Raw genomic sequence first — 27697 nt, forward strand, 5'->3', positions numbered from 1 at the left:
GGCTACGGCATGGGACTTTGTGGTAAAAATTAGCTTTTACTGATGGCTGCATTTTTTTTAATTTTTAAATCAAACCTGCATATATCTCATGACATAAAAAGGCATTAGACGGAGAATTTATTGCTTCTATGTATTTGTTAGACTGTGTACCGCAGTATCAGAATTATTATTTTTCATAACATGATGATGCTCTTGAAAAGTTTAAAGACTTTTAGTGATATATTTAAGGGACAGAATTTTATCTTCACAACATTATTATTATATTGTTGTTCTGTTGTTGTTATATGATTTTATGTGATGCCTATACAAGGTCCCCCAGGCAACTCACAATTATGGACATTTGTTTATTTTATTTTACTTATTATTAAATTTTCCTCTCTCCTTTCCTCCTAAAGGAGCGCAGGATGGCAAGCATCAAGCGATAAAACGATATAAACATCTTTAAAACATGCAATATTACAGTGTAAAAATTTTAAATGCATCAGTTAAACATTGCAGTCACCTAAACCCTTAATAACCAAACCTCTCTTGGAGCTCAGAATTGTATAACTCACAGAGCCCTTGTTCATCGATAAAGCAGCCCCTCTCAGTAGCAGCTGGTAGGGCAAGAGAAGAATGGAACAGTGTTGCTTAACTGGCTTCGACATGGGGACGCCACTGCCAGTAACCAAGAGGGAGAGGAGTGAGGCAGCAGAGAGGACACAGCAATGGGAGTGGTGAGTTGGCTTCGTTGCTATGACCTCACCTCTCCCCTTCTCCCTCTGCTACATGACCCATCTTTGTCAGACTTTCCCCTAGCCATGACCACCATAACTGGGTGCCCCATTCCTCCATGCTTTTCCTGTCCAGAGCAGTTCCATGATCCCAACCTGATTCTTCAAGGGGAGGAACCCCTGCAAACAGCATCTCTGTCTTTTCTGTCTGTTTCAGTTTATTGGCTCTCATCCAGCCCATCCTCCTTGGTTCTCTGCCAAAAGATGCTGATTTTTCCATTGCCACAGAGCATGTTTAAGAGCCCGTTGGGTGTACTCTCCCTAAGGGTGTTGGTACTTGACGCTCACCTGTTTCCGTGGAAAGTTGTCAAGGAGAATCATCTCACCCTGAACACTCTTCTCAAACTGCTCAATGTAAGGGTGAGTCTCTTCCTCGTCGCCTTCCTCGCAAAGTCCACTTGTCTTGGTAAAGCCAGCAGGCCACACAGAATCTAAAGCGTCTTCATCTGGTTTTTCTAGAAAAAGAAAGAATGCAGCAGATTCTTTTTACCGGGAGAAATTCTCTCTCTTGGAAATTATAATTCTGAGATACTGCTCAGATCCAACAAGCTGCAATACACGACAAAACAAGTTTGATTCTAAAATGCCGCTGTACGAATGTTATGGATGTATACAGTGGTGCAGCAAAAAGAATGGTAACGCCTTGCCGCGTTGACTCATTAGTATCATGTCTGGCACAGTCATTTGACTCAGACTTCCAAGCGACCAGCAAAGACAAGGAAAGGGCACATAAACATGTGGGGTGGAACAATGAAGTTTCAGCATGCCTTTCAGCGATGGATGAGTGAATCTGTCAATTTCAGTTTCTCTCTGTTTCTCTTTTTTCCCAATCTTAAATTTGACTCTCCACATTCCACATCAACATACACATTTCTGTATACAATTTCCCCTAAAAGAATTCATTTCTGTATGTTATTTTCACCCAGTGCTTTTTTTCCGGGGGGGGGGGGACGCACGCAGGGGTATACATACCCATAAACATTTTGTGAATCTAAGTTTGGCCTCATTGAGGGGCAGTATTTCAATATGAGTAGGATAATGAGAGTACCTCTAAACATTTTGTTAGGAAAAAAGCACTGTTTTCACCAATAGATAACTTTATATGCACACTTTACCCTGGTATTTCTTTGTTTGCACATATTGCGTGGTTCACCTTTAAATGCAGGCAGATGCAAAATTCTTGTCTGCAAGGTCATTAAAGTCCTGTGCTTGGACCAAAACAATAGGCAAAAATTGAAGTCCTTTTGGGCAATAGCAAAAGTAGAAATGAAACAAAATAGTCTTGTTTCATCCCAGCATTAATATATATTGATTCTTCTCACTGTTACAAGCATATGCTTGCATTTTGCAGGACTTTTGGATTACAACACTACATACTCTTCTGCAAATCATACCATGACTTTTGTTCTGATACTTACAGAAGTTTAAGTCACAAATAATCAATAGGATTCTTTTGCTCATTTTCCCATATTAGGATCACTAAAAGATGACAGCAACCAGTTTGTTCACATCTCACTTCATCTGGGTTACATGAAGAGAAATCCATGTTTTTAGATTTGTCTACTCCCTCCCCCCCTCCCCCCCACTTTGTGGGAAAACGTCACATCTAAGTTTTTTGCCTTCCACACGTTCAGACACAGAACTGACTCCAATATCTACATCTTATATACATTTTAACTTTTGCCCGGTTAACATTGTTCAGTGATTTCTGAGTACCAAAGCTGCGCTGAAACCCTACCACCAAGGGAAATGGAGATTTTTAATCTGATATATTTTGAATTCCAAGTGTTCTGATTTCTCGTGAATAAACCAGTTTTGTCTGCTGCACTAATTTTCCTCCAAATGTATACACTCTGTAACTGCCTACGCACTTAATACTGTTGTCCTGTAGCCCCTTACCTGGAAGTAATTTCCACTGAACTCAGTGAAATTTACTTTTGATTACGCATGTATAGGCTTGTACTTTGAACATTATTTGGTACTGTACTGTACACGATTGGTAAATGGATATATTGGTAATATAGGACAGATGCCTAGAGGGCAGAAATAAAATATTAAATATTCAGTATTAAGTGATAATTTTGAGTGGTGGCAGCAACGACTACCATTTTATGATTTTTTAAAACACGGAATTGTTTGAGAGTGCAAAATTAAGAGGCTGGCAAAAAAAGCAAAACACACACAAAATTGCTTGGCCTTTGGCTTTAACGCAGCATTACATTGTCTTAGTTTTCAGTGTGGTTTAGGGGCCTGATACATTTGTTGGATAGCTTGTAAATATGGATTCATGTGCCTGCTTGCAATTATTTTGTGACCTATCTATCATTAATGATTTCTATGTAGAAATCATGAAAATTCATCTAGTCATAGGGCTTGGTCTCACACACATATGTTCATTTCTTGTTGACTACAACAGCAAGACATTATTTGCTGTTGAAGATGGACCACCACAGACCAAATTTTGGGGGCATCTCAAGCACACAGTTCTTTTTGGCAGGGACCATTCACACTTCACCTCTCAGGTATCAAATGCAGAGTAGTTGGACAGAGCAAAGATGGGGAGCCTGTGGCCCTCCAGATCTTTTTGGACTTTAGCTCCCTTCAGCTCCAGCCACCATGGTCAACAGGCAGGACTAATGGGAGTTAAAGGTCTGCAACATCTGTAGGACCATAACTTCTTCCTACATCAGCAAGAGAAACTAAATGATGGTTGGGAAGTTGTGAACCAACTCTTAGTCCTTTATTATACATGAATGAGCCAAAAAGCAAACACAGTTCAAATATGTGAATGAAAGACGTTTACCATGTGACACCAGAATTCTATTCTCTTCATCTAGAAGAGTCATCAGTTTGTCATAGAGGAGTTTCTCATCCAACTTCACAGGCACTAAAACAAGAGAAGTAGTGGAGGTCAGAAAAGTCTGGATAATTTCAAAAATTCTTTAAGTGCATATATAACATGACACGTAATAAGCATTTAGAGTGCAAGCTTATGCATGGTTTCTGAGATTTAAGTCTCACTGTGTTCAGTGGAGCTTGTTCCCTTGTAAGTGTAGCTACAGTTACACCTTTAACAACTCTCTTGGATACCAGCAACTTCCACATGGCTGGGAAGGGCAACAGCAATATTGGAAGTGAGACAGAATGGCCAACTCTCAATAACAGTCTATTGCTGGGAGATGGAGTAGGGCAGGAATCAGTAATCCCCTTAAGAAGCAGAGCACCAGCTTGGACTACTGCAATGCACTCTATGTGGGGCTACTTTTGAAGTTGACTCAGAAACTACAGCTAATCCAGAATGCAGCAACTAAACTGGTGACTTGAAGTGGCCGCTGGGACCATATAACACCAGTCCTAGAGGATCTACACTGGGTCCCAGTACAATTCAAGTTTTGGTGCTGACCTTTAAAGCCCTAAACAGCCTGTATACCCGAAGGAGCATCTCCACCCCCATTGTTCAGCCCGGACACTGAGATCCAGCTCTGAGGGCCTTCTCGCAGTTCCCTCAATGCGAGAAGAAGTTACAGGGAACCAGGTAGAGGGCCTTCTCAGTAGTTGCACCCTTCCTGTGGAATGCCCTCCCATCAGATGTCAAGGAGATTAAAAGCTACCCAACCTTTAGAAAACATCTGAAGGCAGCCTTGTATCAGGAAGTTTTTAATGTTTGACCTTTCATTATGTTTTTATTTGTGTTGGAAGCCACCCAGAGTGGCTTAGGCAACCCAACCAGATGGGCGGGGTATAAATAATAAAATTCTTATTATTATCATCATCATGATCATTAGACCAAGCTCCTGCACAGCTGGGAGTAAGGTGGAGGTGACAGGGTCAGGTTTACTAGTTGATCAGACCCATAAGCAAACCAGATGTGGGAGTTTTATAAATGTTAGGTATAAGGTAAGGGTAGCCAATGTGGTGCTCTCCCAATGTTGCTGGGCAACCATCATCTTCGATTATTGGCCGTGCCAACAGGGTTTAATGCCATCCAGTGGAACAGCATCCGGATAGCTCCAGATTGGCTTCCCCTGATATGAGGGGCTTCTTCATCTGGTCACCTTGCCATTTCCTTTCTTGGGCAGAACTGGTTGGAGATACGTAGGCTCACCTCTCCACCTCTGAGAGTAAGATCTGCTATAGACTTGACTCCCTGGGGGATTCCCATTTGGCTTTTTGATGGCTACATCCCAGAAGCAGTGCAATATATAAATGGGTTATGAGCAAAGGATACATTTTAAAAAGAAAGATCCAAGGTTAAAAAGGCTAAACTACCCCTTCCATATCTTTTCACATGTTTAAACTTCCAGAGGGAGAGAAGAGAAAGAAGGAGAGGGAGAGTGAGAAGAGAAGCAGGGGTGATGGAAGGAGGAAACATGTATCATAAACTGGGCTTTTCAAAAATAAAACTGTGTCTTCCGGACACGTCTTATGCAAAGCTCTCTTTTCCAATCTGTGGCCTCATGCTGATCAAAGTAATTATGTCTGGAATAAAGAAAAGCTCAGTCATGTGCTGTGGTTCTGTAGATCTTAACCAACCTGGGGCTGCCTGTAGTGGCTGACATACCCTTAGTAAATTGGACTTTCACATGGCTTTCAAGTGACAGTTGTGCCAGAGACATGGTAAGAGAAATTCAAAAAGACAGCCATTTAGATATGGCTCCCCGAGACACAGGGAGACCTAATATATTAAGTCAAACAAAAGGAACAAATTGGACGGACTTTTCTAGGGGCTTTTGTCTGTTCCACATAACAACCCAAGGGAATGTTTAATATTCATCTTACATTGTTCACTCTCCCATTCCAACAGGCTGCGGACACCGAGTTGATAATATTTGAATGGGTCTTTGATAACATTCCTGGAAGATTTAGGGTGTTTATTGTATTAAGTCTCTGTGTATTTGCACATTTTATGGCAAGATAGACTGACAGACCTTTGAACCATATGGCTTGCTTCACTGTGAGGGAAGATCATGGCTTTCAAAGGTCCATCTGTCACATTCAGATATCAAGGGCACATACAGTGGCAGCCTTGAGTTATACCACAACAAGGGAAATTACCGCCCTTGGAGGTTTATAAAGGCAAGTTCTGAACATCTTTAGGGTGGCATTTCTTGCTCTCTGTTAAGCTGGTAGAGATATGGTTCAGCTGGGTTTAAATTGATAATTGAATTGTGTCTTGAATAGCAAGGAAAGGTCACGTGGAACCTGTTCACAAGAACAAATTGGCCTAAGCCTCTGCATGTCAACTTGAAAACACTGGCCATTTTGTTCCTTCTGTTTCACATCACCCTTTATTATATGCCCAAGGAATGGAAATACTGTGTGCTTGTGTGTCTGCATATAAGTTAACAGGCACATCCTTGACTGATGGATTTGAAGACTGGCTACAGGGAAGTTTGGGGTGTGCTGAAGGAAGGATCTCTTGCTGCAAATTATTGTATAAGGGCAGCAACTGGTAGAAATCAAGAAGTAGTACCTCTATAACAAGGGTGGGCCTCCAACAAGACAGTCAATGATGGAAGTCCATATGTTTCACACCCACTTTTTGCATTATCCATCTTAATTGTGTGTCATTTGGTTGACCGTAGAAGCGAGTTATTGAGTTTGGAATGGGAAGATTTTCTTTCAGCTTTCCTCAATATAGGTAGCAATTCAATCTAGTGGTACAATCCAACCCTAGATCCTCCAGAATGAACAAGTTAGGATGTGGCAGATCTCTGGCTCAACCAGCAGTTTCCTAGGTCAACCAGGCTACACCAGTATAAGCCCTCAAAACCAGCTCAGCATAACTACCTTATCCCAGCTGAGCTGGGGAAAGCCAGCTGAACCAGGAATGGCAGAACACACACTGGAAAATGGGCATTCTTGGGGAGTGATTGGTCGGGGCAGGACTTATGCTGGATCCTAACTCCATTCCGCTGAGTCAAGTGACCTGGCAACCTAGCTGAAATTACACTGGCAAAAGGGTGATAAAGGCTTGTTTTCCCTCTGGCAGGTTTAGGTCATTTTAACCGACAGTATCCCTCTTGAGAGTCCCATGGACTGCAAGAAGATCAAACGCATCCATTCTGAAGGAAATCAGCCCTGAGTGCTCACTGGAAGGACAGATCGCGAAGCTGAGGCTCCAATACTTTGGCCACCTCGTGAGGAGAGAAGACTCCCTGGAAAAGACCTTGATGTTGGGAAAGATGGAGGGCACAAGAAGAAGGGGACAACAGAGGATGAGATGGTTGGACAGTGTTCTCGAAGCTACAAACATGAGTCTGACCAAACTGCGGGAGACAGTGGAAGACAGAAGTGCCTGGCGTGCTCTGGTCCATGGGGTCACGAAGAGTCGGACACGACTAAACGACTAAACAACAACAACATCCCTGCTGTCCGAATGAAGTTCGGATTTGGCGTATTTTATGCCAGTTTAATTTAAGATGATGTAAGTTGTGCTTGCTTACTAGGTGTCTTTCCTGTACTTCCCCTGTGTGATCATATTTGTCTCTCATTCACACTGTTGTCTTTTTTTAAAGGGCAACATTTTTATTTAATGTCTCTAACCAAACCTGGATTACAAAAGGAAATTTCCAAACGAGAAAAATTAAGACACTTATTCTACCTGTTCTACATAACATCCCCCATCGCGAGATTTAAAATCTAGGAAAATACTTGATTGTTGTCTTTTCTCAACAAAATCCTGATTGTGAACCCACACAGTCAAAATAAGTTAGTTCTGCAGTAGTGTTATTCAAAGCCAGGCCTGCAGAAATTATACAATTTGCTATGCTAGTCTTGACCGGGTATTTTAAACATTTTTTAATTAACTCATATGCTTAGGTGGGTGTTTTTCCACTCTATACCTGCACTCATGAAACTCAGTTTTAAACACAACCTGTAAGCAGAATGCCAGGCCACACCGAGTTGCTTGTATCTGCCCGCTAACACACTGTCCTTCATCAAAGACTACCAAGGCTTTCCATCACATTTAGAGCGGCTAATACTTATAATTTAAATTGTAAGCTGGATATTTAAATGGAACCGAATTTGTGATCTTTGTCACCTCATTTCCATGAATGGGATAGAATATTCTGACACAAAAATTACATACTTAATTCCACCTCACCTTCTTTGCTGACCTCCATCCCACACTGCCTTGGGTTTATTTCCTCATCCATCAGAGGGTCAAAGTAATTTCTGCTGCATTCATTTCCTGTGGAAAGTACATGAAGTAAGGGTCAGTGATTATTAGAAGCACATGAACCAAAATGTTAATTTTGAAATTTGACACCGGCACACAAGAGGGACATTTCTGCTACTACTTTATAAGATTTCTTTAAAAACAAGTCTTCGAAGCTGACTGGTTTCATAATTATCATCTAGGGAAAGGTCAGAAAAGGTAATTTTGGAAACAAGTTCAGTTTATGTTACTTTTGCTCAGAACCTAATGAGAAAATTCTCAAATGTAGATGATAGGTTGATAAAAAGAAAGAAAGAAACAAGCAAGCTACCTAAAACCTAATCCTAAACCAAAATTATTCTTGAGATGGGCTCTGAAAGTGACTGTTAAGGAGATTGTGTTTCACAGGTGACCCCCTTCAATTTTAACAGTTTTAAGTTTCACCACTGAGCTTTCAACATCTGGTGCATCCTTAATGCTATTGCCAGCCATGGAAGTGTTTAATTACAGAGGAGATGTTGCAAACGCTGCCTCATTAATCTGAACAGCAATTGTATTAACTTGGGCTCAGCATCCGCAGAATGATTTTGATGAAATAAAAGTACTCATTTAGCAGTTTCAATTTCCATAGCTAGCCATACAAAGTGCTGCAGGAACTAATGAAATTGATAAAAGGAAATACAGCTGCTGGCACACAATATTCTCTTTATGGGCTTCCATACTCTAGTCCTGCAAGAGGGCTCCTTGTGCCCAGAGGGGTTTTTAGCGACGCAAGTGGAGAGCAGCACCTGATCCAGTCACGGAGATGGGCCACCACTGGTACACAGGGATACTGGCCATTAAGAAGGGATTGTGACAGGTCATATTTGTACTAAACTCCTAGCAGCTTCCAGTGCTGACATCCATGCAGAAACCCCCATTCGTGTGGAACAGGGATGGTCAAATCTGGTGTCAGTTGCCCTCCATTTCTAATTTTTCCAATCTTAAATTCAGTTCTCCACATTTCCACATCGGTTTGCAATCTTTAAGTAAATAAATGAATCCTCATGGAAGAGTTTAGTGTGTATATTTCCTTATATGCACATGGTTTGTAAAGCAAATTTGCCTAATAAATATTTATGCAAAGCAATTTCCTCTAAAATACCGCATTTTTGTGTGTTGTTGTCACAAATACATGCATTGCTTTGCAGAAAACACCCCCAAAAATACACCATATTATTAAGGGGGTGGGGGATTCCCAGAATCAAACATGTGACAGGGATAACATATCCAAGGCATACTGCAGCAATCCACAGTATATTTGTTTTAGATCTTTTTTTATAAAAAAGGAATCCAGGCAGCAGCTCCTTTTCAGAGACTAAATGAAACTCTGATATGAAACTAGGTTTAATTTAGATTTCTGGACCAGCACACTTTGACTGTCAGGCTCTGTTCTTTCCATGCAGTAAGTACAAGACCTGAAAATTTGCTTTACCTTGAGGTCTCAATAAAGAAAAAATAAATGAGTTTCATTTTTGTTACTTTATCTGTCAACAACTACTAGGCTGGTATGAATCTTGACAGTATGTAATCAAAGTCTTATGTACCGCAATAACAGAGCTAGTCTACCTTATTCGGTGTAATTGTTTTCCTCTAGCACAAAGCACTGTGAGAACATGCTCTTTTTCAGAGGTTGGCAGAATAATTCACTTGGGTGCTAAAAGAGAAAATAGTGAATGCATATCTATGGGCGAGTTCTCCATCCCAATACATGGACTTGCAAATGCTGCATAAGAAACAGACCTAGGATCCATCCTCAGCCAATCATGTTGAACTATAGTATGCTTTTTAACCTATAGTGAGGTTTTTTTTAAAAAAAGTAACAATCTGAATTAAAATGGAATATAGGCAATAGCATTGGGTTTCTTTGTTCAGCAACAAGAACCATGTGAGCACCATTCTTTTGCACTTCCTCTTCCTTATCCAGCACCACATGTTCATCTGGAAAATTGCTCCTGAGCACATCTCACCAGATCCATGTGCAGGATGTCTATTTATACATTCAAGGGCTTCTAGAGCATTTCACTGGTTGTACTGGAATGCAATGGGCAGCAGAATCCATACTCAACATCAGTTACGGTATGTGCTTTCTCACAAGATATTAGATGCAATGCAAAATTAGACAAACCCTCGTGTCTTGCCTCACTGAAACTCAAAGAAAGTCTTCATCACTCTTCTTGCATTATTCTACTGAGCCATGGGCTCAGTGACGGAACACCCGCTTGGCATACAGAACAGTGGCGTAGTGTGGGTTGTCAGCAGCCGGGGCAAGGAAAGTAATTTACGCCCCCTAACCCGTGGATTTGCGCCCCCTAACCCGTGGATTTGCGCCCCCTAACCCTAACCCCCAGATGTTGCGTCCGGTGCGGCCGCCCCCCCCCTGCACCCCCCACGTTACGCCACTGATACAGAAGGTCGCAAGTTCAATCCCCAACATCTCAAAGAAGGGTTAAGAGAGACTCCCTGTCTCTCCCTCCCTGGAAAGCCACTGTCAGTCATTGTGGACAATTCTGAGGTAGATGAACCAATGGGTCTCACTCAGAGTAAGGCAGCTTTCTATGTCAGTTTCTGTTTATTCTGGTAGCTAGCCAGACATAGATTTGATTAATATATTGAGAATTATTATATGATCATTGGAGTGTTTTAGCTACTGTTGACATAATATATATTTTAAAAACATTTGTTGCATTTGATTTGTAGTGTTTGTTTTCTTGTAAGTCACCATGAGACTTTTGGTATAAGGGGATAAATGAAATAAAGTAAAGCAGAATACATTTTAGCATGCATTACCCAGCGTTTATTGATTGAGTTTATGTTTGGGATAGTTATATCAAGGCCAGCAACACTGTGTTAAGGGGGAACAGGAGGGTGTTGACTTGGGAAGTAGCCATTGAACTAGGAAGCAGTGCTTGCTTATATCAATTGAAACTTGGAGCCTTGATAATGGAGAAAGCCATTTTTGGTGACACTCATACCTCACAGGTATGACTTAGGTATATGATACAGATAGATAGCCGTGTTGGTCTGCCATAGTCAAAATAAAAAAATTTTCTTCCAGTAGCACCTTAAAGACCAACTAAGTTAGTTCTTGGTATGAGCTTTCGTGTGCATGCACACTTCTTCAGATACACATGTATCTGAAGAAGTGTGCATGCACACGAAAGCTCATACCAAGAACTAACTTAGTTGGTCTTTAAGGTGCTACTGGAAGAAAAAATTTTTATTTAGGTATATGACTTAGGATTGTGTTTCAGGCAGGGACTGAGAATACTCCTGGACACCACACATTTTAGGGAAGCTTTAAACTGTTTGTCAGATGATTTTATTAGAGCAGTTGCTCAGCTCCAGAACCTCTTTTTCTCCTCCAACATGTGGAGGGGGAAAAACTCTCTGAGCATGTGCAAAGCACCTTTGCCTTCGTACTGAGTAACCATAAGATAACCATATGCATTTGGGTTGAGGACAGCTTTCAGACCAGACCTAGAAAGGCTTGGCTTCAACACCTACATTAAAAAAGCAAACAAACAACTATTGATTATATGTTGATTGCCAAAGGTCTACTTTTTTTGAGGAAATGCTATGGAACCCAAGAAATGGCTCAGCAAATGAAGCCATTTTGATTTGTTGTTTGTTTACTTAAAATTTTTAAATACACTAACATCTCTATTAAGCAAGCACCAAAAGCATTTTGCTAATTATGTGAATTCATGAATAGATTGGGAACTAATTACTCACTTGCTTTTGGAAATATGTGAAAGCATATAACATGCAAATGAAGAGGTCCACTGAGAAATTTGTGTTCTGCTTCTTTACACAACACATACAATCAGGCAGTTAAGCTAAATGCTAATACAGCATTAACATTACACAGAAGCAGCTTTAGGAACACTTGAAAACATTTTCTTTGATTTAGACCTGAGCTATTTGGCGTTTCCTGTACTTCTCGTTGGCTCGGAAGAAAGAAAACCAGAGCCTCGACTTAAAATGTGCTAAAAAAAAACCAAGCAGTTTTGTTCTGGGTTCTGTTAAAAACCCTTTGTGATTGAGAAGAAACTTAAAAGTTTTATAATGGTCTTCTGAGTTGATTTATTAGGAAAAATTATATAAACTGCTTCTTCTTGGATATGGTATCTCCTCTCACATGATGGCTGAATACATGGAACAGGGCTAGTTTTCTCTGGTGTTACTTGACAAGGTCTAAGGATCAACAAGCTAAGCTTTTCGGTTTGCATGGAGCAAGCTGTTGAGAAAGACTGTGAAAACTTCTTAAGACAATTTCCATGAAAGGTAGGAGTTGCTTTCATCAATAATATTTTCAAGACGGCTTTCCATCTTACAGGCTTTCCATCTTCCAGCAAGCCCTAATTCAATAGGGCTTACTCCAGGTAAGTGGGGTCAGGATTGCTGCCTTACTGTAGTTATTCCAATCAGTTCACACACTGATCTGGCAAAGATCCTCCTTCCATAGTGGAGTAGGTGCATGGAGATATGGAGATTCATCAAGTTTTAAGCATATAAGATTTAAGTTCTGATTTGTGCAAGAGTTAACCAGATTCTGGTTTTTATCTCATTTAAAAATCTAGTGTACCAAAAGGAAGAAGAAGAAGAAGAAGAAGAAGAAGAAGAAGAAGAAGAAGAAGAAGAAGAAGAAGGAAGCAGCAGCTCAATAAAACCATTCCATTGTGTTGGGAGAAGCAAAACAATAACCACATTCCAATCCAGATACCAATTGATCCAATTTATTTATTTGCTTATTTATTGTATTTACATCCCCCTTTCTCTCCAAGGAGCTCAAGGTGATGTATATGGTTCTGGCCCTCCTTATTTAATCATCACAACAACCCTGCAAGGTAGGTTAGGCTGAGAGACAGTGACTGACCCAAAGTCACCTGGTGACCTTCATGGCCAAGTGGAGATTTGAACTCTGGTCTCCCAAGCCCAACCCTATAAGCACCACACCACGTTGGCTCCCCTTGCCCACTAGGCATGCCTGTCCCATTGGACATCCATGCATGGCCATAACATTTGAGAGGGCTTATGCACCAACATCCAGTGCTTGAAGGTATACAAAGGCTAACTGACTTCCCTTATATAACCTGGGAATAGAGCAATGAATTTGTGCAAGGAAGAAAATAACTTTGTCGAATGCACCTAATGCCTCATCATTCCTCTGCTTGGAAGACTTGTGTATCAGACAGAAGAAGACTTTGCACCTCACCTTTTACCTGGCCTGCTGGTTTTCCAGATGCAGGCAGATTCTGGTGTGAGGCAGCTTTTAGACAGGTTATTCCCCAGATGCAACTGGGAGTGGTACTGTCTCAGTGCTATGTGCCTATCTCCACATTTAGCTCTGCTTTGAAACTGTCACTGCTGACAGATCCCGGATAATGTTCATGAGCATTAAGCAGATTCAATTCCCGCCTGTCTAGGATGGTTTGAACGTTCCTTCCCTATCCATGCTTCTCCCCTCCCTTTCCTCTCCTTGGAAAACTGACGGCATCTGCTCCTGTTTGCACATGTGATGCTGCACGCAGTGTCGTTTTGTTGGCAATTCTTTTTTACTGCAGGCAGCAGAGGGCATTGTGCCAGTGTGAGACCTGCTGGCTTTCCTGGGGAAATGCTGTGTGTTGAATGGCTCAGAAAACACTTGCTGGTGTGAACTGAGCCTGTTAATAAGCACCATTCAATAATGCGGTTTTGATTCAGCCATTTTAACTATTGGAATTTCAATCCATAAGGAACCAGACAGAACCTGAGACATGCCTAAGGGCAAGGAATCCCTGTACAGTGCTTTTTTTCTAGAGAAAGAGGTTCCAGAACTCACCATTAACACCGTCCTTGTTCTCTTAAAATGGCAATGGCACCAACCTGAGAGGTGCCAGAACTGGGGACGGGGGGGGGGCTGACTGTAACACAGTATCATATTGATGGGTGTGTGTGGATGTCATAGGTAAAGATAAAGGGACCCCTGACCATTAGGTCCAGTCGGGGCCGACTCTGGGGTTGTGGAGCTCATCTCGCTTTATTGGCCGAGGGAGCCGGCGTACAGCTTCCGAGTCATGTGACCAGCATGACTAAGCCGCTTCTGGCGAACCAGAGCAGCACACGGAAACGCCTTTTACCTTCCCGCCAGAGCGGTACCTATTTATCTACTTGCACTTTGATGTGCTTTTGAATTGCTAGGTTGGCAGGAGCAGGGAGCGAGCAACGGGAGCTCCCCGTTGTGGGGATTCGAAATTTTACTATTTATACCCCACACATCTTACTGGGTTGCTCCAGCCACTCTGGGCAGCTTCCAACATATAAAAAAAACATTTTTAAAAAACCTTCCCTACACAGGATTGCCTTCAGATGGCTCGGAGGTCGGATAACACCATATCCTCCAACATTTCTCCAATGAAAATAGGGATGTCCTAAGGAAAAGTGGGACATTCCGGGAGCGAATCAGAAACTGGGATGGCTTCTCTCACTCAGCAGAGATGATGATAGAGGTGCAATGGCTAAGACTACAACTGAACATAGGCTTCCCCAGGAATTGTTGCTGGCATCCATCTGTCTTGAGAGACAATGGATTGCACCTCCAGGGCTGAAGACAAACTGCTGCATTAACGGCACCAAAGTGACCTGCCCGGGCCCCAAGCCTGGGCAATGTGTATGGAGGTCCTGGGCTGCCCAGACAACAAGATCCTCCCCTCTCTTCCTCGCTGATGTGGTTCAAAGGAAAGCAGAGCAATTTGTTTGGTGCCAGCAATGCACTTGGTGCAAAGCTGTCAACTTACAGATTTGAAAATAAGGGACCGGCAGCCTCGAAAATAAGGGATCAGCAGCCAAAATAAGGGATTTTGGTCAACCAGCAGCCAAATGAAGCCTCAAGTGGTGGTTCCCATAGCGTAGCAACCCAGCAAAGGGGATGCAGCAAGGAAAACCACTGTCACCTCTCCGCTGGGAAGCGCTAAGCAAAGGCGAGTCCCCAGGCAACACGGCCGATTTGATGGCACAAGGCATGCAAGCTCCACCCCCAGTCATTCTTAGACTCCTTATTGGGTGAGCAACACAGCCATGCAACACAGTTGGAGCCTCCCTCCTCCCTGGCTGGCAGGGTGGGAGGGAGAGGAGCTGCTTCCTTTGAAACCCGGGAAATTTAAGGGACATCATCAATAAGGGACAGCAGCGGGACACAGTGCTGGGATAAGGGACTGTCCCGCCAAATAAGGGACGCTTGACAGCTGTGACTTGGTGCCTCACCTCCACTCTCACTCAGTCACTGCTCCCCCCGGAAGCAAAAATTGCATTGGGTCCACTTGTCTAGCACCTTCATTTTCTAGTGCTCTGCTTCCCCGTGGGAATTTTTCTAGTTTTAAAAATACATCATTTCAAAACAAATTAATTCTTAGAATGCAAGTCAAATCAGGAAACGTGCGGGAGGTGGAGTGGAATATAGTACCTGTCAATTCAAAGCTATTATGCAACTTTTTCCAGGTGGTTCTCCCTATGAAATGGACATATTAATGCACAAATCTCATCGGGCATGCTGAAATTCAGAGCATGGCTAGAAGCAGAGATGGGGGGAACTCATAGCCCTCTGGGTCTGGCTGGACTCTCATCAGCTTTGACAGATGGCCTGCTGACTAGGGATGATGGGAAATGAAGTCCAGCAACACCTGGGCGGCCACAGGTTTCCCACCCTTGGCCTAAGGGCAGGTGACCCAGCCACTGTGCTGCTGCTAAGTGGGTCTGGGTTTGATCAGTACCAGGATGGAGACCACCTGTGAACCCTATGCAAGCTGTTCCTTAACAGAAGAAAGGTAAGACTAAAGAAGACTAAAGAAATGAACAAGCAAACAATATGGCAATTACAGTAGGGTTGCCTTATTTCAAAAAGTAAAATTCCTGACACCCGCAAAGTTGTTGAGGGTTTTTTTAGGAAAAAAACCCAAAGTGTTGAGCTTTTTGGGGAGAAACCTACACAGTGGTACCTCTGTGGTACAGTGGTACCTCTACTTATGAACGTGATCTGTTCTGGGGTGCCGTTTGCACCCCAAAAAGTCCATAAGTAGAGTGCCGCTACTGCACATGTGCAAAGCACGATAGAGTGCTTCTGCGCATAGTGCGCAGATTGCTTCTGCATGCACGCGCACGGCAAACCCGGAAGTAAACCCTTCCAGCTTTGCCATGTTCGTAACCTGAAAAGCCACAACATGAAGCAAACGTAACATGAGGTATGACTGTAATTGAAAAAAAGATTGTTGGCTTTCTATTACTATATTAGATGACAGGTAGAAACACAGGTAAAAAAAACAGAATAAATTAAGGGGGAAATATTGGTTGACAGACAGCATTCAGGTGATAGATGGGAAAGGATTATACGTGGTTGTTGCCTAATGAAAAAGCATTCCCTCTAATCTTGGAGCCAGCACTCTTGAATTCGGTGCTATCTTAGTTTTAATGCAACATAAATATTAAGGCAAGACAGAAGGGGGCACTTTTCAATGAAGCTTATTCTGGCACTGGTCACCATGCATTTCCCTAATAATTATGAACAGGATGTGAATATAAAAGGAGGAGAGGGAAGAAAGATCTTCAAACGTGTATATGTCAGATGTTTTCAGCAATCATTTTGCCCTCCCAGTTTTAGCATCCCAGGTTTCTATTGGAACGCATCAGGATGGAATGTCTCGAACACACCATGGAATGCACAGGTTAGATCAAGAGCATAACCACTGTCACTCAATCTGATGGTGATCAAGAGTGAAAGCTCACCTCTTGGTTCAGCTTGGGCTTGCAGCCTGAGTTTTTGTTGGTGAGCTGCAAGGGTGCTACCCGGCTTGTCACGTCTAATAACTTCCTCCTCTGAAGCCTGATATGCTGAAAGATCTGTGCTGCTGATGTTAAAAGCTGGATTTGCAATGCCTTCTGCTGCAACTCTCCCGTCTTTTCCTATTGGGAAGCAGGGGAGGGGAGAAGCAGCAAGGTCAGAGGAGAGCCCGAAACAGGGACAAGCAGAAAATTCCTTCTAATAATTCCTTTTACTGAAAGACTTGAAAGTTATCAGCATCAAACGGCACCAAAACAGAATTAGGTTAAAATTAACTCTTTATATAAAAAGGAGAGGGGGGAGAGAATAAATGATTAAAATAATTACAAATTGCACCCTGACAAGCAAGAGCAAAATTTTGCCCACAGCCATTTGTCTGTAATTAGTTAATTAATCCTTACACAAATTATGAGCAATAACTCATCAAGCAAGGCTCACCCATCAGAAATTCAGCCGACTTGGATTTCTTCTGCTTAGTTTGTTTCAGAGCCTTCTGCTGGAACTTCTGGAGGGAAATTGTTAAATGAATAAATTAGCTTAAGAACGAAGATTACCCTTTATGATCCACAACTAACACAGTATTTTAAATATGGGATGGCATTGAAATGTCATTTAATTTACATCTCCGCTAAGGGGTCAAACACTAATTGAACAACAGAGTGGAAGAATTAAATAAAAACAGGAGAAGGAAAGTTAAGACAAATGCCAAATGAAGGTCACATTAAAATACTTCCTTTTGTATTATTTTGTATTATAATTAAGACAAAGACTCTTCATCAAAGGAAAACTTGACCTTGGATTCAGTGAACTGAACCGGGTATAGGGGGAAAACAGCATCAAATGTTGTTTATAATGGTAAACGCATTTTTATTTCTTCAGATTCCTGTTGCCAGTGCCAAAGAAGGTTATCACTTGTGTCCTCACAGTGTTTGTAAAAATTAGCAAAAGAAAAAGCAACATGCTGTTTTTTTGGTCATTTTACGCTAAACCATGAAAAACCAGAGGACAAGACTTATCTAGAGGACCAGATTTATCACAAATGCTCAAACTGTACTTAGAAGCAGCTCCTATGGAATATGAAAGTGTGCAGATGAGACTGGGCAATCCTTCCCCTGCTCATGGCTGACTTCTGCACAGTGTATCCCTTAATTCCATTTCTCTTTCTCGACCACCAGCCCTGCTGCTCTCCACTATCAAAAGTGAGCCCAGCTGGAAGAAAAGTGTCTTAGAGAGAAGCTGTGAGGATGGATGAGTTTGTTTGGCTTTCATCATTTATGGTCACCCATCTGTCTAGGAACTATTCAATACATACATGCAATCCCAAGGGCAGAGGGCGCAGGAGCATTCACCTCTGCATCATTTTTGCTCTCAAGAGTGTAGCCCCACCTCTGCTTAATATATGACTGGGGAAAAATCTGAGTTTAAGCAAATGGGCTTGCTGTCATCACTAGTACTTGGAGCCCAAAAGCTAGCTTCATCTTAAATCATGCATTAAATACACACACTTAAATTGTTTCAGGACAAAGTTTCAAAAGCTGGGGCAAACTTATGTGTGCAAAACTTTCTCAGTAATAAGTATCTGAGTCCTGAAGAATAGTCCTGAACCAAAAGTCCTGAAGAATAGTCCTGAACCAAAGAATTCACTTGAGAACTTTCAGCCAGCCACCATGTCTCAACCTGAAAATATAGGGATAATGTTACTGGCCTACCTTATAGATTGCTGGGATAATGTATGTGATTCATTTTGAACATTCTGAAGGGCTTTATAGGTGTTCAGAATGGCATTAGCAGGTCAACACTCAGAGCAAAAATCGTCATCAATTCTACAGAGCACTGGAAGTGGTTTGGACACGCATTCACTGCATTTTAAAGCATTTGTGTAGTGAGCAGAGAATGTGCGTTCCAACTAGTGGTGAGCTGAAAGCAGGAGTGAGGTGTCTTGAATCTTTGCTCGCCCAGTCCTCTTCTATGCCATCTTCCTCTCCCCAAGGTGGGAGCTGAGAGATTCTGTCAGGAGTCATCTCAAACTTCTCCATCAGCTGGAAAATATGTTGGCCACAATACAAGCCCCATCATCCCCATTTCGAATCATTTCGATGGTGGAATGAGCCTTTCAAAACTGCACTTATTCTCTTTTTGTTTGTTTGTTTCTTAGACTTCTTGAGCAATACTGAGTACAAAGCTGCTAGTACCTTATAAGGAAAGAAGGAAGGTGCAAAGGGATTCCATAGGGCCTCCTTATCTTTATCCACTGAGCTGCATGGATAACTTACTAGCTTAAAGGTGGCAATCATAGATGGTAGAAGGTGGAAATTTCATATTTATCCACAAAAACTAAAGGCCAGCATCAGGGGTGGGCAGCTTCAGGCACCTGCCAAGACCCATGTCTCAACAGAGAGTCCACTGTCAGCCCAATGAGCTCTCTGGTCTTCTTCCTGCTCCTTGTTGATGTTGCTTGCTTCCCTGCCATCTCTGCTAGATGGGAGCAAGGAGATGGAGGGGCAATGTCATGGACTGGTTGGACACGGGGGGTGAGGGTGGGAGACTTCAGCTGGGCAACACCCAAGGGAAGAAGGCTCAGAGCCCAGGGACTGGCGGTGGGGCGGCAATGGGTGGTCAGAGGCAGAAGAGAGAGAAGACTGAGAAGGAAGTGTTGGAAGTTAAAGAGATAACAGGGTTTGGTGAGCAGGGAGATTCCGTGGCAGAGAGAAGTCCAGAATCAGAATCAGATGTGGAAGCGGGGGGGGGGGCAAGAGGCAGAGATGTGTCAAGCTGATGAAGAAGCCAGGGCATCTCCCCCTCCTGCTGTGACAAGCTCCCCTTCCTACTGGTCTCCCAGAACCAGAAGCAGTATGAAGAGGGAGGAACATAGGTGCACTGGTCAAGTCTCGGATTGCTTAGGAAGTACCTGGGGGAGGAGACTTGGGCAGCTGTGAGAAGAAAGGAACATTTAGTCTCCACAACTGGCTCATAGAAGCAAGATCAACTGAGAAGAGTTGCTATGCCCATTAGGTCTGGTACTCCTGAGCAGTCCTTGTTTCTTCTAATAAAGAGTTAAGTTCACTTACTCTTGTGATTTATTGTTGACATGCTCCTGACTCCTGCCCCTGTCAAGCAGCAGCTAAGAACTCCCTGCCCTCATTTTCTGGGCAGCTTGGGACAAGAGGATGAGAGAAAACAAATGGGCAGCATCAACAGCAGTAAGGTAGAGGGTGGCACATGCAGGAAAGAGGATCCATGGAGGTTTTCTTACCCAAGAGCTGCCAACAGACCCTTCCCCTCCATCTCCCCACCAAGGATCTATTTTATGTAGACAGGCTTTGCAAACTGTCCACTCCACAGACACATTACAAATTTCATGAGTTCACTCCAGAATAAATTATATGATGTTTGTAACTAAATAGAAAAGTTTAACTCACAAACTGCTAGGGCTATTATACTTTTCAGTGCAGTGCTTATTTTTCAATGCCAGATTGTGACAAAACGACATCCTATGCATCCTCAAAATTGCCGCCATGAATGGAACAATTAAAATATTTATTATCATTTATCATTTTCTGTCTTTCTCTCTGAATGGTAGAGAGAAAAAGCATAAAATGATGTATGTCATAGTCACAAATAATACTCTGTCAAAATAATTAAACTATAATCCAAGTGATAGTAAATTATAGTACAGGCAGGTTAAGACATACATTTTCTTTAATGAACACTAAATAAGTATTCAATAAAGCAAATAAGAGACAGAGAAAAATAGCTGGCTTCTCTGATTATTTTAGTCATTCCAAAAAAGAAAGAAAGAAAGAAAAAGAAAGATTAATATTTCCAAATGCTTTGGGGGTGTCATTAACCTTGTGGCATTTAATGTCTTAAATCAGCTTCAGTTGCCAAATTTTGTTTACATGGCTTTAAATCCCTGCTTTAAAAAAATAAAAGTTCAGGATACTGCTAATTTTTATACAAATAGACCCTGTTTCATTGCATTTCACAGTTATGATCTGTCATAAAGAACCTATTCAAATACAATTAACTAATACTGATACTTGACTTGCATTCTTAATGCCTTACATATCACACTGAACATTAGCCTAGATTTACAGCATGAGACTTTTAAATATCATTGGCATTTGAGCTTCCTCAAAGGCTGAGAAGTTCTCCAGAGGTGAAGCAACCAGGAAGAGACAAATTCAGTGCCATGTAGGAGACACATAAATAAGGTATTTGGGTAGTTGTTGTTTTAAAAGGAATTAATAGCTGCTGCTGCTGGGGCAATGGAATAGGCCTCTGGTACTGAAGGAGCAGGATTAACAGGGGCTGGTGCTGATTGTGACTGGTAGGGAAGAAGGCTGGAAGACCAGCAGTAGATGGCACTACAACAAATGAAAGGCAGAGCCAACTAGCTTGGCTCCATTTGCTGGCAGCCAATGCCATCCTTTTGACTGGATATAAGTAAGAAGGGAGGCAGGTGGGGGCTGCCGAGGGCAGAATGAGCTTGGTGGGGCACTAGAACATGGGGGGGGGGAATAGGCAAAGGTTTTAGCTCCCAGACTGTCATATAAAAAGCTGGTGGGAATTAAATTGGGATGTAAACATTGAAGAGGATAAATGGAGCAATGTATGGACAAAAGCACCATGTAAATCTCTGCGAGCAGCTACTAGGAAATGTTCACTAAAAATTGTGCATGGGTGGTATTTAGCACCAAGGTGCTTATAGAAAACCCAATAGCTCTCCGTTATGTTGGAGAGGATGCCAAATTATAGGTACATACCAACATATGTGGTGGGAATGTCTTCAAGTTGAACAATTTTGGAAGGGAGTTTTTAAAGCGGCATCTCAGATTACAGCTCAGATAATCCCCAAAACTCTGGCGTTAGCCATACTTAATTTATATACTTCAGATATGGACCAATTAAGAAGTAAGGAATTAATAACATATTTATCAACAGCAGCTAGAATGGTAATGGCCAGAGCTTGGGAAAACCTTGTGATTAATGAATATGGATCACTGGTATAATATATTCTGGTAAACAGCCATAAGGGGAAAGCTGTAGCAAAAATTGCAGATGGCAAGGGAAAAGGGGAAAAAAGAATTTTTTTACACTGTATGGTGTGTTTTTATTAAATATACAAATGTAACAACACATGGATGAGAAATACAACAAATATTGCAATGTGGTGTAGATAAGCAGACGCTACTCATTAGCTCTCTCTTATTGCTGTTTTCCAAGTTGATTTATTGAAGAATTCATTTTACTGGTTTACTGTAACCGCCTCAGCGTTATGTACTATAAAATAATATGTTTAGTACTTTTCTACAACCCTAGTGACCCATTTTTTGTTAGTCATGTCATATTTTATCATTTATGTGTGTACAATTTTGTAACAATAAATTTTTTTTTTTTTTAAAAAAAGCAGTACTTAGCTGGTGAAGCTCGGAAAAAAAGAGCCAGTGATTGTATGCAAAGGTCTTACCAGAAGGAGGTTTGATAAGCAGGTTTTAAAAATCAGCTGAACTATCCAAGCATCTAGAAATATAACCAGTTGAGCTTGTGTGGCAGAGGCAGAATGTCTCCAATGGCTGGACTAGGTAATGAGTGAATTTGGGATACAGCCTGTGGCAAAAGCCACTTGGAACCTGGTGTCTGCAGCAGTATCTCTTGAGTCTTTGGAAGAACTAATCAAGCACACTTAAGATCCCAATGTGAGCTGGTCTTTGACCGTAATAAATTATCTATCTATCTGTCTATCATCTATCTATCTATCTATCTATCTTTCTAAGACCCCAATATACATATCAGCATTTCCTTATGTACAAAATATCCCCTTAACAAACAATCTTAGTTAACAGTTGGTTTGATCCTCGGTGTTCGTGTCAATCTCAAACCTAAGCTACTAGGAAGATTTAATGGCATTCTAAGGGAATTGGTGGCAGTGTTCATGTTGAAGAAATCTAAATTAAAGTCGCAGGGAGTTCTATTTCAGAATTTCATGCCACCTTCAAGAATATTTGGTGAAATCTTCCCACGCTTTCCTTTTTTAAAATTTGCACTGCTGACTGAATCACCTGAAACTATTTGTTTGGTGTGGAACACTTTTGCTTTCTTCTGCTCTTTGCTTGTAGTATACTGTGGATTTTACATCTGGTGGGAAGAAGGAAGAGAAATATGGTGGCAGGAGAAGCAGAGGGCTTGATGTTACTCTTGCCCCCTCCCAGCAATTTGATTCAACAATTAAAAAAATTATCCTTTAAAAAAGCACACACAAAAACACGCGCATGTGGTTGCTGCAGAGAGGATGTTGACTCAGTGACCCATTTCTCTGGGTCTTATAGGTCTAATGCAGCTTTTCAAGTCTTCTTCTTTTTAATGTAATGATGATTTCCATTTTCTCCTTCCTTAAATTAACAGCGCATATTTTTAAGGGGACACTCTGGCATCTTTCCCACTCACTGTGTTAAATACTCATAAGTTGAATGTGATGATGACTTAGAAATTGTTTTTTTAAAAAGGAGAGAGAAATCCTTTCGAAGGACGAGGCCGTCTCTGCACAGTTTAATCAGCAAAGAAAGCAACCCAATGTCATTTCTGTTGGGGATCTTGTGTCACTGAAACAAATGGAATGCTTTCATAAAACTGATTCTGGAACACGGCAATAATGTCTATGTGCGAACACAGCCAGTACTGCAGCAGCAGCAGCAACAACAACAACAACAACAATCCTCATTTATAACCAGTGACAACTAAAACCTATGAAGTTTTTAAAAGAATGTGATTGTTGTCAGAAGGAATTGGGTACAACAAAGCCGTATTCAGTTCTGGTTCCACTCAAAGCCATGGCTCAGGGGTTCTGCAAAAGCTGCTGCGAAGCTGGTGGGCACAGACCAGCCAGAAAGTGAATTTTGCATACTGTACGGATCATCGCTCAGTTCAGGGCAGTCAGATTGAATCTGTGATCAACCCATTGTGCTTCATGAAAACGTCAGCCCACATTTGTGTCTTGCTGTTTTCTCCTGTCCCGCTGTAAACAAGCTGTGCTCTGAGCTGTCTCCCTACCCTTATCTGCTTGGCGAAGATCATACAGACAGACCTCATCAGCAGGCTTAGAGTTAAAATTAAAGTTACCACTTCCAGACAGCAGTCCCTATGCAGGCTGGGAGTCAAAAAGAAGAGTGCCTTTGGAATGACAGAGTTTTAGTTCCTTTTAGGAAATGCATACCTTAGATTGAGACACAGGCTGGCATGCTACGTCTCTTCCATGAAATTAAATGAGGTGTCCTTAAAATGAACAACTGTTTGAAGCATCAGCAAACTAGCTCAGCAGATTCATCCGTGGACTCCCTCCTCCCCCGGCCCCACAGTCTTCCTCGCCTTTGGGATCTTGTCTGAATACAGCCAAAAGAGTTGTGGTTGCTGGAAAATATATTGTCAATCTGGTAGGATTCCAGGAACTTAATAATGCCTGAAATGCTCTAAGGAGTGTAATGATGGTAAACAGGAACAGGTATGTTGGCTTCTGTTTTCATTCACTTCAGTGAGAGCATTCACCTTTAAACATAAAACAGAGCTCTGCTTCCAGAACTCACCCTAGATAAATATGGACAATATCTTACAACACTGCGCATATCCCTTCTGTTAAACCAGCTCAATTGTATCGGTACATCAACTGCTGTATTTAATTCCTGCAGTTTCCTGGTCCAACAGTATTAAGACTTTCCTTTATGCAGGTGGGGACAGAACCAGCCACCTGCCAATCCTCGCCTTATTACTCCATCTATTTAAGGAATAACAGCCAGAGTGAAACAGCTTGCAATTTGCACCTGCCTGCTTTAAGAAGAGCAAACGGTTTACTGCTAATGAGAATGACACTTGGTGGGGTCAAATGTAGTTTTGCTGTTTTCTTTTTTGTAGCTGACTTGCTAGCACCATCTCAAATAAAAGGCAACATCAGTTGTTGTTGTTTTTTTAAAAAAAGTTTATATGACAAAAGAGCTACGGCTAAATCCTTTTTAAAAAATTGTTGGTGGCCCGTTGCACAGAATATAATACATATATGCCTAGATTTAGCTGACCTTTACATTCCTATATACAGTGTAGTGTTAAACAATTAAGCTTCATCATAAAATTACTTGTTCAAATTAAACCTATTTCAAGCTAAGGCTTTCACCTTATATACTTACACTGGAAATCTTTAATGTATTGCCCTGCTAGGATGTGGGTACACACATTCACACACATATATAAATTATCAGACTCAATGAATATTCTAAGTAATTAAACTGAGTTCCTGACACTGTGTTCTAAGGAAACTGGAATAAAAAAAAACTTTTAAAGAAACAGTCATAATGAATTAGCATGTTCATTGTAAAACTATGCCATTTTCTCACTTTAAAAAAACCCCCAAACTTCTAATGCACAAAAAATGCAGGCAACAGAATGTGTAACTCTTTCTATGCTACTGCTGTTCTTGTCCTGAGAGTTCTTTAACCTATTACTGACATTTTTCTTCCCCCTCCCCCACCCCATCACAAAAATGATCACTGGTGTAAAAGAACAAGGGCACAACCAATATGAATGTTCTCCAAAAGTGCAATTTAAAATAAAACGCTGTCGCCGTATTCCGATTCAACAAACAGCCCATTTGTACGTCCTTTTTGAACAATAAGCAACATGACAATGGGGGTAAGCGAAGTTGAGACTGTCACAAATGTGGGCCTCGGTAGTAATTAATGTAGTTTAATATGGTTGTTGGCACACATCTCGCATGACAGATAATGTTCCAACATGTCACTGATAGGACCTTTCAGCACAGCTTTAGGAGATCTACCAGGCTCTGCCGAGGTTGGTTAGGTCAAAGGGTTGAACCATGTGTAATTCAGAACAGAGGAGGTCCCACGGTCACTCCACAAAAACAATTACACTACTTATTTCACTCCGTCCCTTGCCCGAAATTCACAAGCCTCACAGTTTCAGTGCAGTCAATCTCGTTCTGCCCCTGGGCTACAAAGCCACATGAAAATATGTGGTGCTGTGTTTATAAATCTAATCAAAAATAGAAACAGTAGACAGGCACAATGAGGTTCTACTATAGATCCCTGGGAATACTCTAAATTCTTGAAGGCACTTTTGTTTAACTTCTATGGGCCCCCCTCTCTCTATTACTAGTACATTGTCTACAACTCTCGTTAATCATCCCCTTCACTTGTCAGTAACAGAAAAAGGGGAACTGCCTGCCTCCCTGCTTCCTCTCTGTCACTCTTATGAATAATGTTATGAAGCAAAAAAATATTACGGAGCAACATTATCTTAAATATCCCCCCGAAATGAAATCACTTACCTCCTTATCCATGGCTTTTCCTCCTGCTCAGAGATGTACAAACAGAAACAAAGAAGTCCTTCTGCCTGCAAGAGAAAACATACACCAAAAAAGCCTAGATAAATAAATGATCATTCAGCTTGCACACATTTGACCTCGTCCTAATTTAAGTTAAGCAGTTCTGTTTGCAGAGAATACTTCAGAAAGATATCGCCAAAGGCAGCAACAATACTAGGGATGGGGGGGAGGGTGTCTTTCTTCCAAGCAGTCCTAACAAAGCCGTAGCTGAGATAGTGCCATTTCTTGGTTCTTGGGGTGGGGGCACAATCTCATCAGGAGGGAAATAGTTAAGCAAGAGTGAAAGTTGGCACGATAGGGAAGACCAAGGAATATGTGGCAACAGTGACAGGCACAGCAAGTGGCATCCACTTGCATTACCATTAGAAAGTGGATTTTCAGCATATGGTGTGCACTGGATGTTCTGGAAACACAGAAACCAAGAGGCAAAGTGCTTCCCAACTAGTTCTGCACATGCAATGGTGCTTTGGGCTTGTCTTCCTTGGAAAGCTATTCCATCATTGAATTGATTTGTTATTATTATTATTAATAATAATAATAATAATAACAATAAATTATTTTTACCCCTCCCATCTGGCTGGGCTTCCCCAGCCACTCTGGGCGGCTTCCAAAAAAATATTAAAATACTGTAATACATCAAACATTAAAAGCTTCCCTAAAAAGGGCTGCCTTTAGATGTCTTCTACCTAGAAGGCCCTCTGCCTGGTTCCCTGTAACTTGGCCAATTGTCACAGGCCAATAGCATTTCAGAAAAAAAAACAGAATAAAATATAGTAAAACTTAGGGGACTTAAAGAAAAAGTATTTATGATTTGCCATAAGAAGTAGCATGCCTCCCCCCGCCCCTTTTTTTCTTTTTGAGGGTGGAGAGAAGAGTAAAAATCCCCAGAGCAGATGCACATGCAATGGTAGCCATAATTTAGGCCTGGTCATTGTGCATTCTTAGTTAAGACTCAAAGTTGCCCTGCTGCTTTGGCTCTTGGATTCCACCCCACCCCGCCCCCAAACGCCCACACTACTCTCTATACCAGGCATAGGCAAACTCGACCCTCCAGATGTTTTGGGATTACAACTCCCATCATCCCTAGCTAACAGGACCAATGGTCAGGGATGATGGGAGTTGTAGTCCCAAAACATCTGGAGGGCCGAGTTTGCCTATGCCTGCTCCATACCTCCTGCACTGCTGTCCCACACAGTGCTATGACTGTGAATATAACATGCATGTGGATGAATGACTATCAAAACACCAAGACAGCAAAATTTTGATTTTGAGTGGGAAACAACTTTGGGACAGCGATCCACGACATTCCTCCGGCAAATTAAGGTTTGCATGATTAAGGTGGATTAAAGCATTCTAGAGTTCTTGCACAACAAAACTATTTCCTCCCAAAATGTAGACTGTTTGCAGTAAGGAAAGTGATGGGGAATGTGTTAGAAAGTGTAGGGTAATGATTGACAAGAAGCCATAATCTCTGCACAAACAGATCAGGATGGATGTTCAAGGAACAGCAGGTATGTGCA

General features: G+C 41.7%; 1 protein-coding gene across 1 annotated transcript; it reads right to left on the bottom strand.

The window, feature by feature from the left end:
* Positions 1–1034: 1034 nt before the first annotated feature.
* Positions 1035–26132, bottom strand: LOC308593618 (orofacial cleft 1 candidate gene 1 protein homolog; the record flags this gene model as incomplete). Its single annotated transcript, XM_081206068.1, has 6 exons — positions 1035–1228; positions 3577–3660; positions 7882–7968; positions 16735–16911; positions 17228–17294; positions 26121–26132. The coding sequence occupies 6 exons, from the start codon at positions 26130–26132 to the stop codon at positions 1035–1037; spliced, it is 621 nt and encodes a 206-aa protein (XP_081062194.1).
* Between the last annotated feature and the right edge of the window lie 1565 nt (positions 26133–27697).

This window comes from Podarcis bocagei, assembly GCF_964188305.1.
Source record: "Podarcis bocagei genome assembly, chromosome: 8".
Taxonomy (NCBI): Eukaryota; Metazoa; Chordata; class Lepidosauria; order Squamata; family Lacertidae; genus Podarcis; species Podarcis bocagei.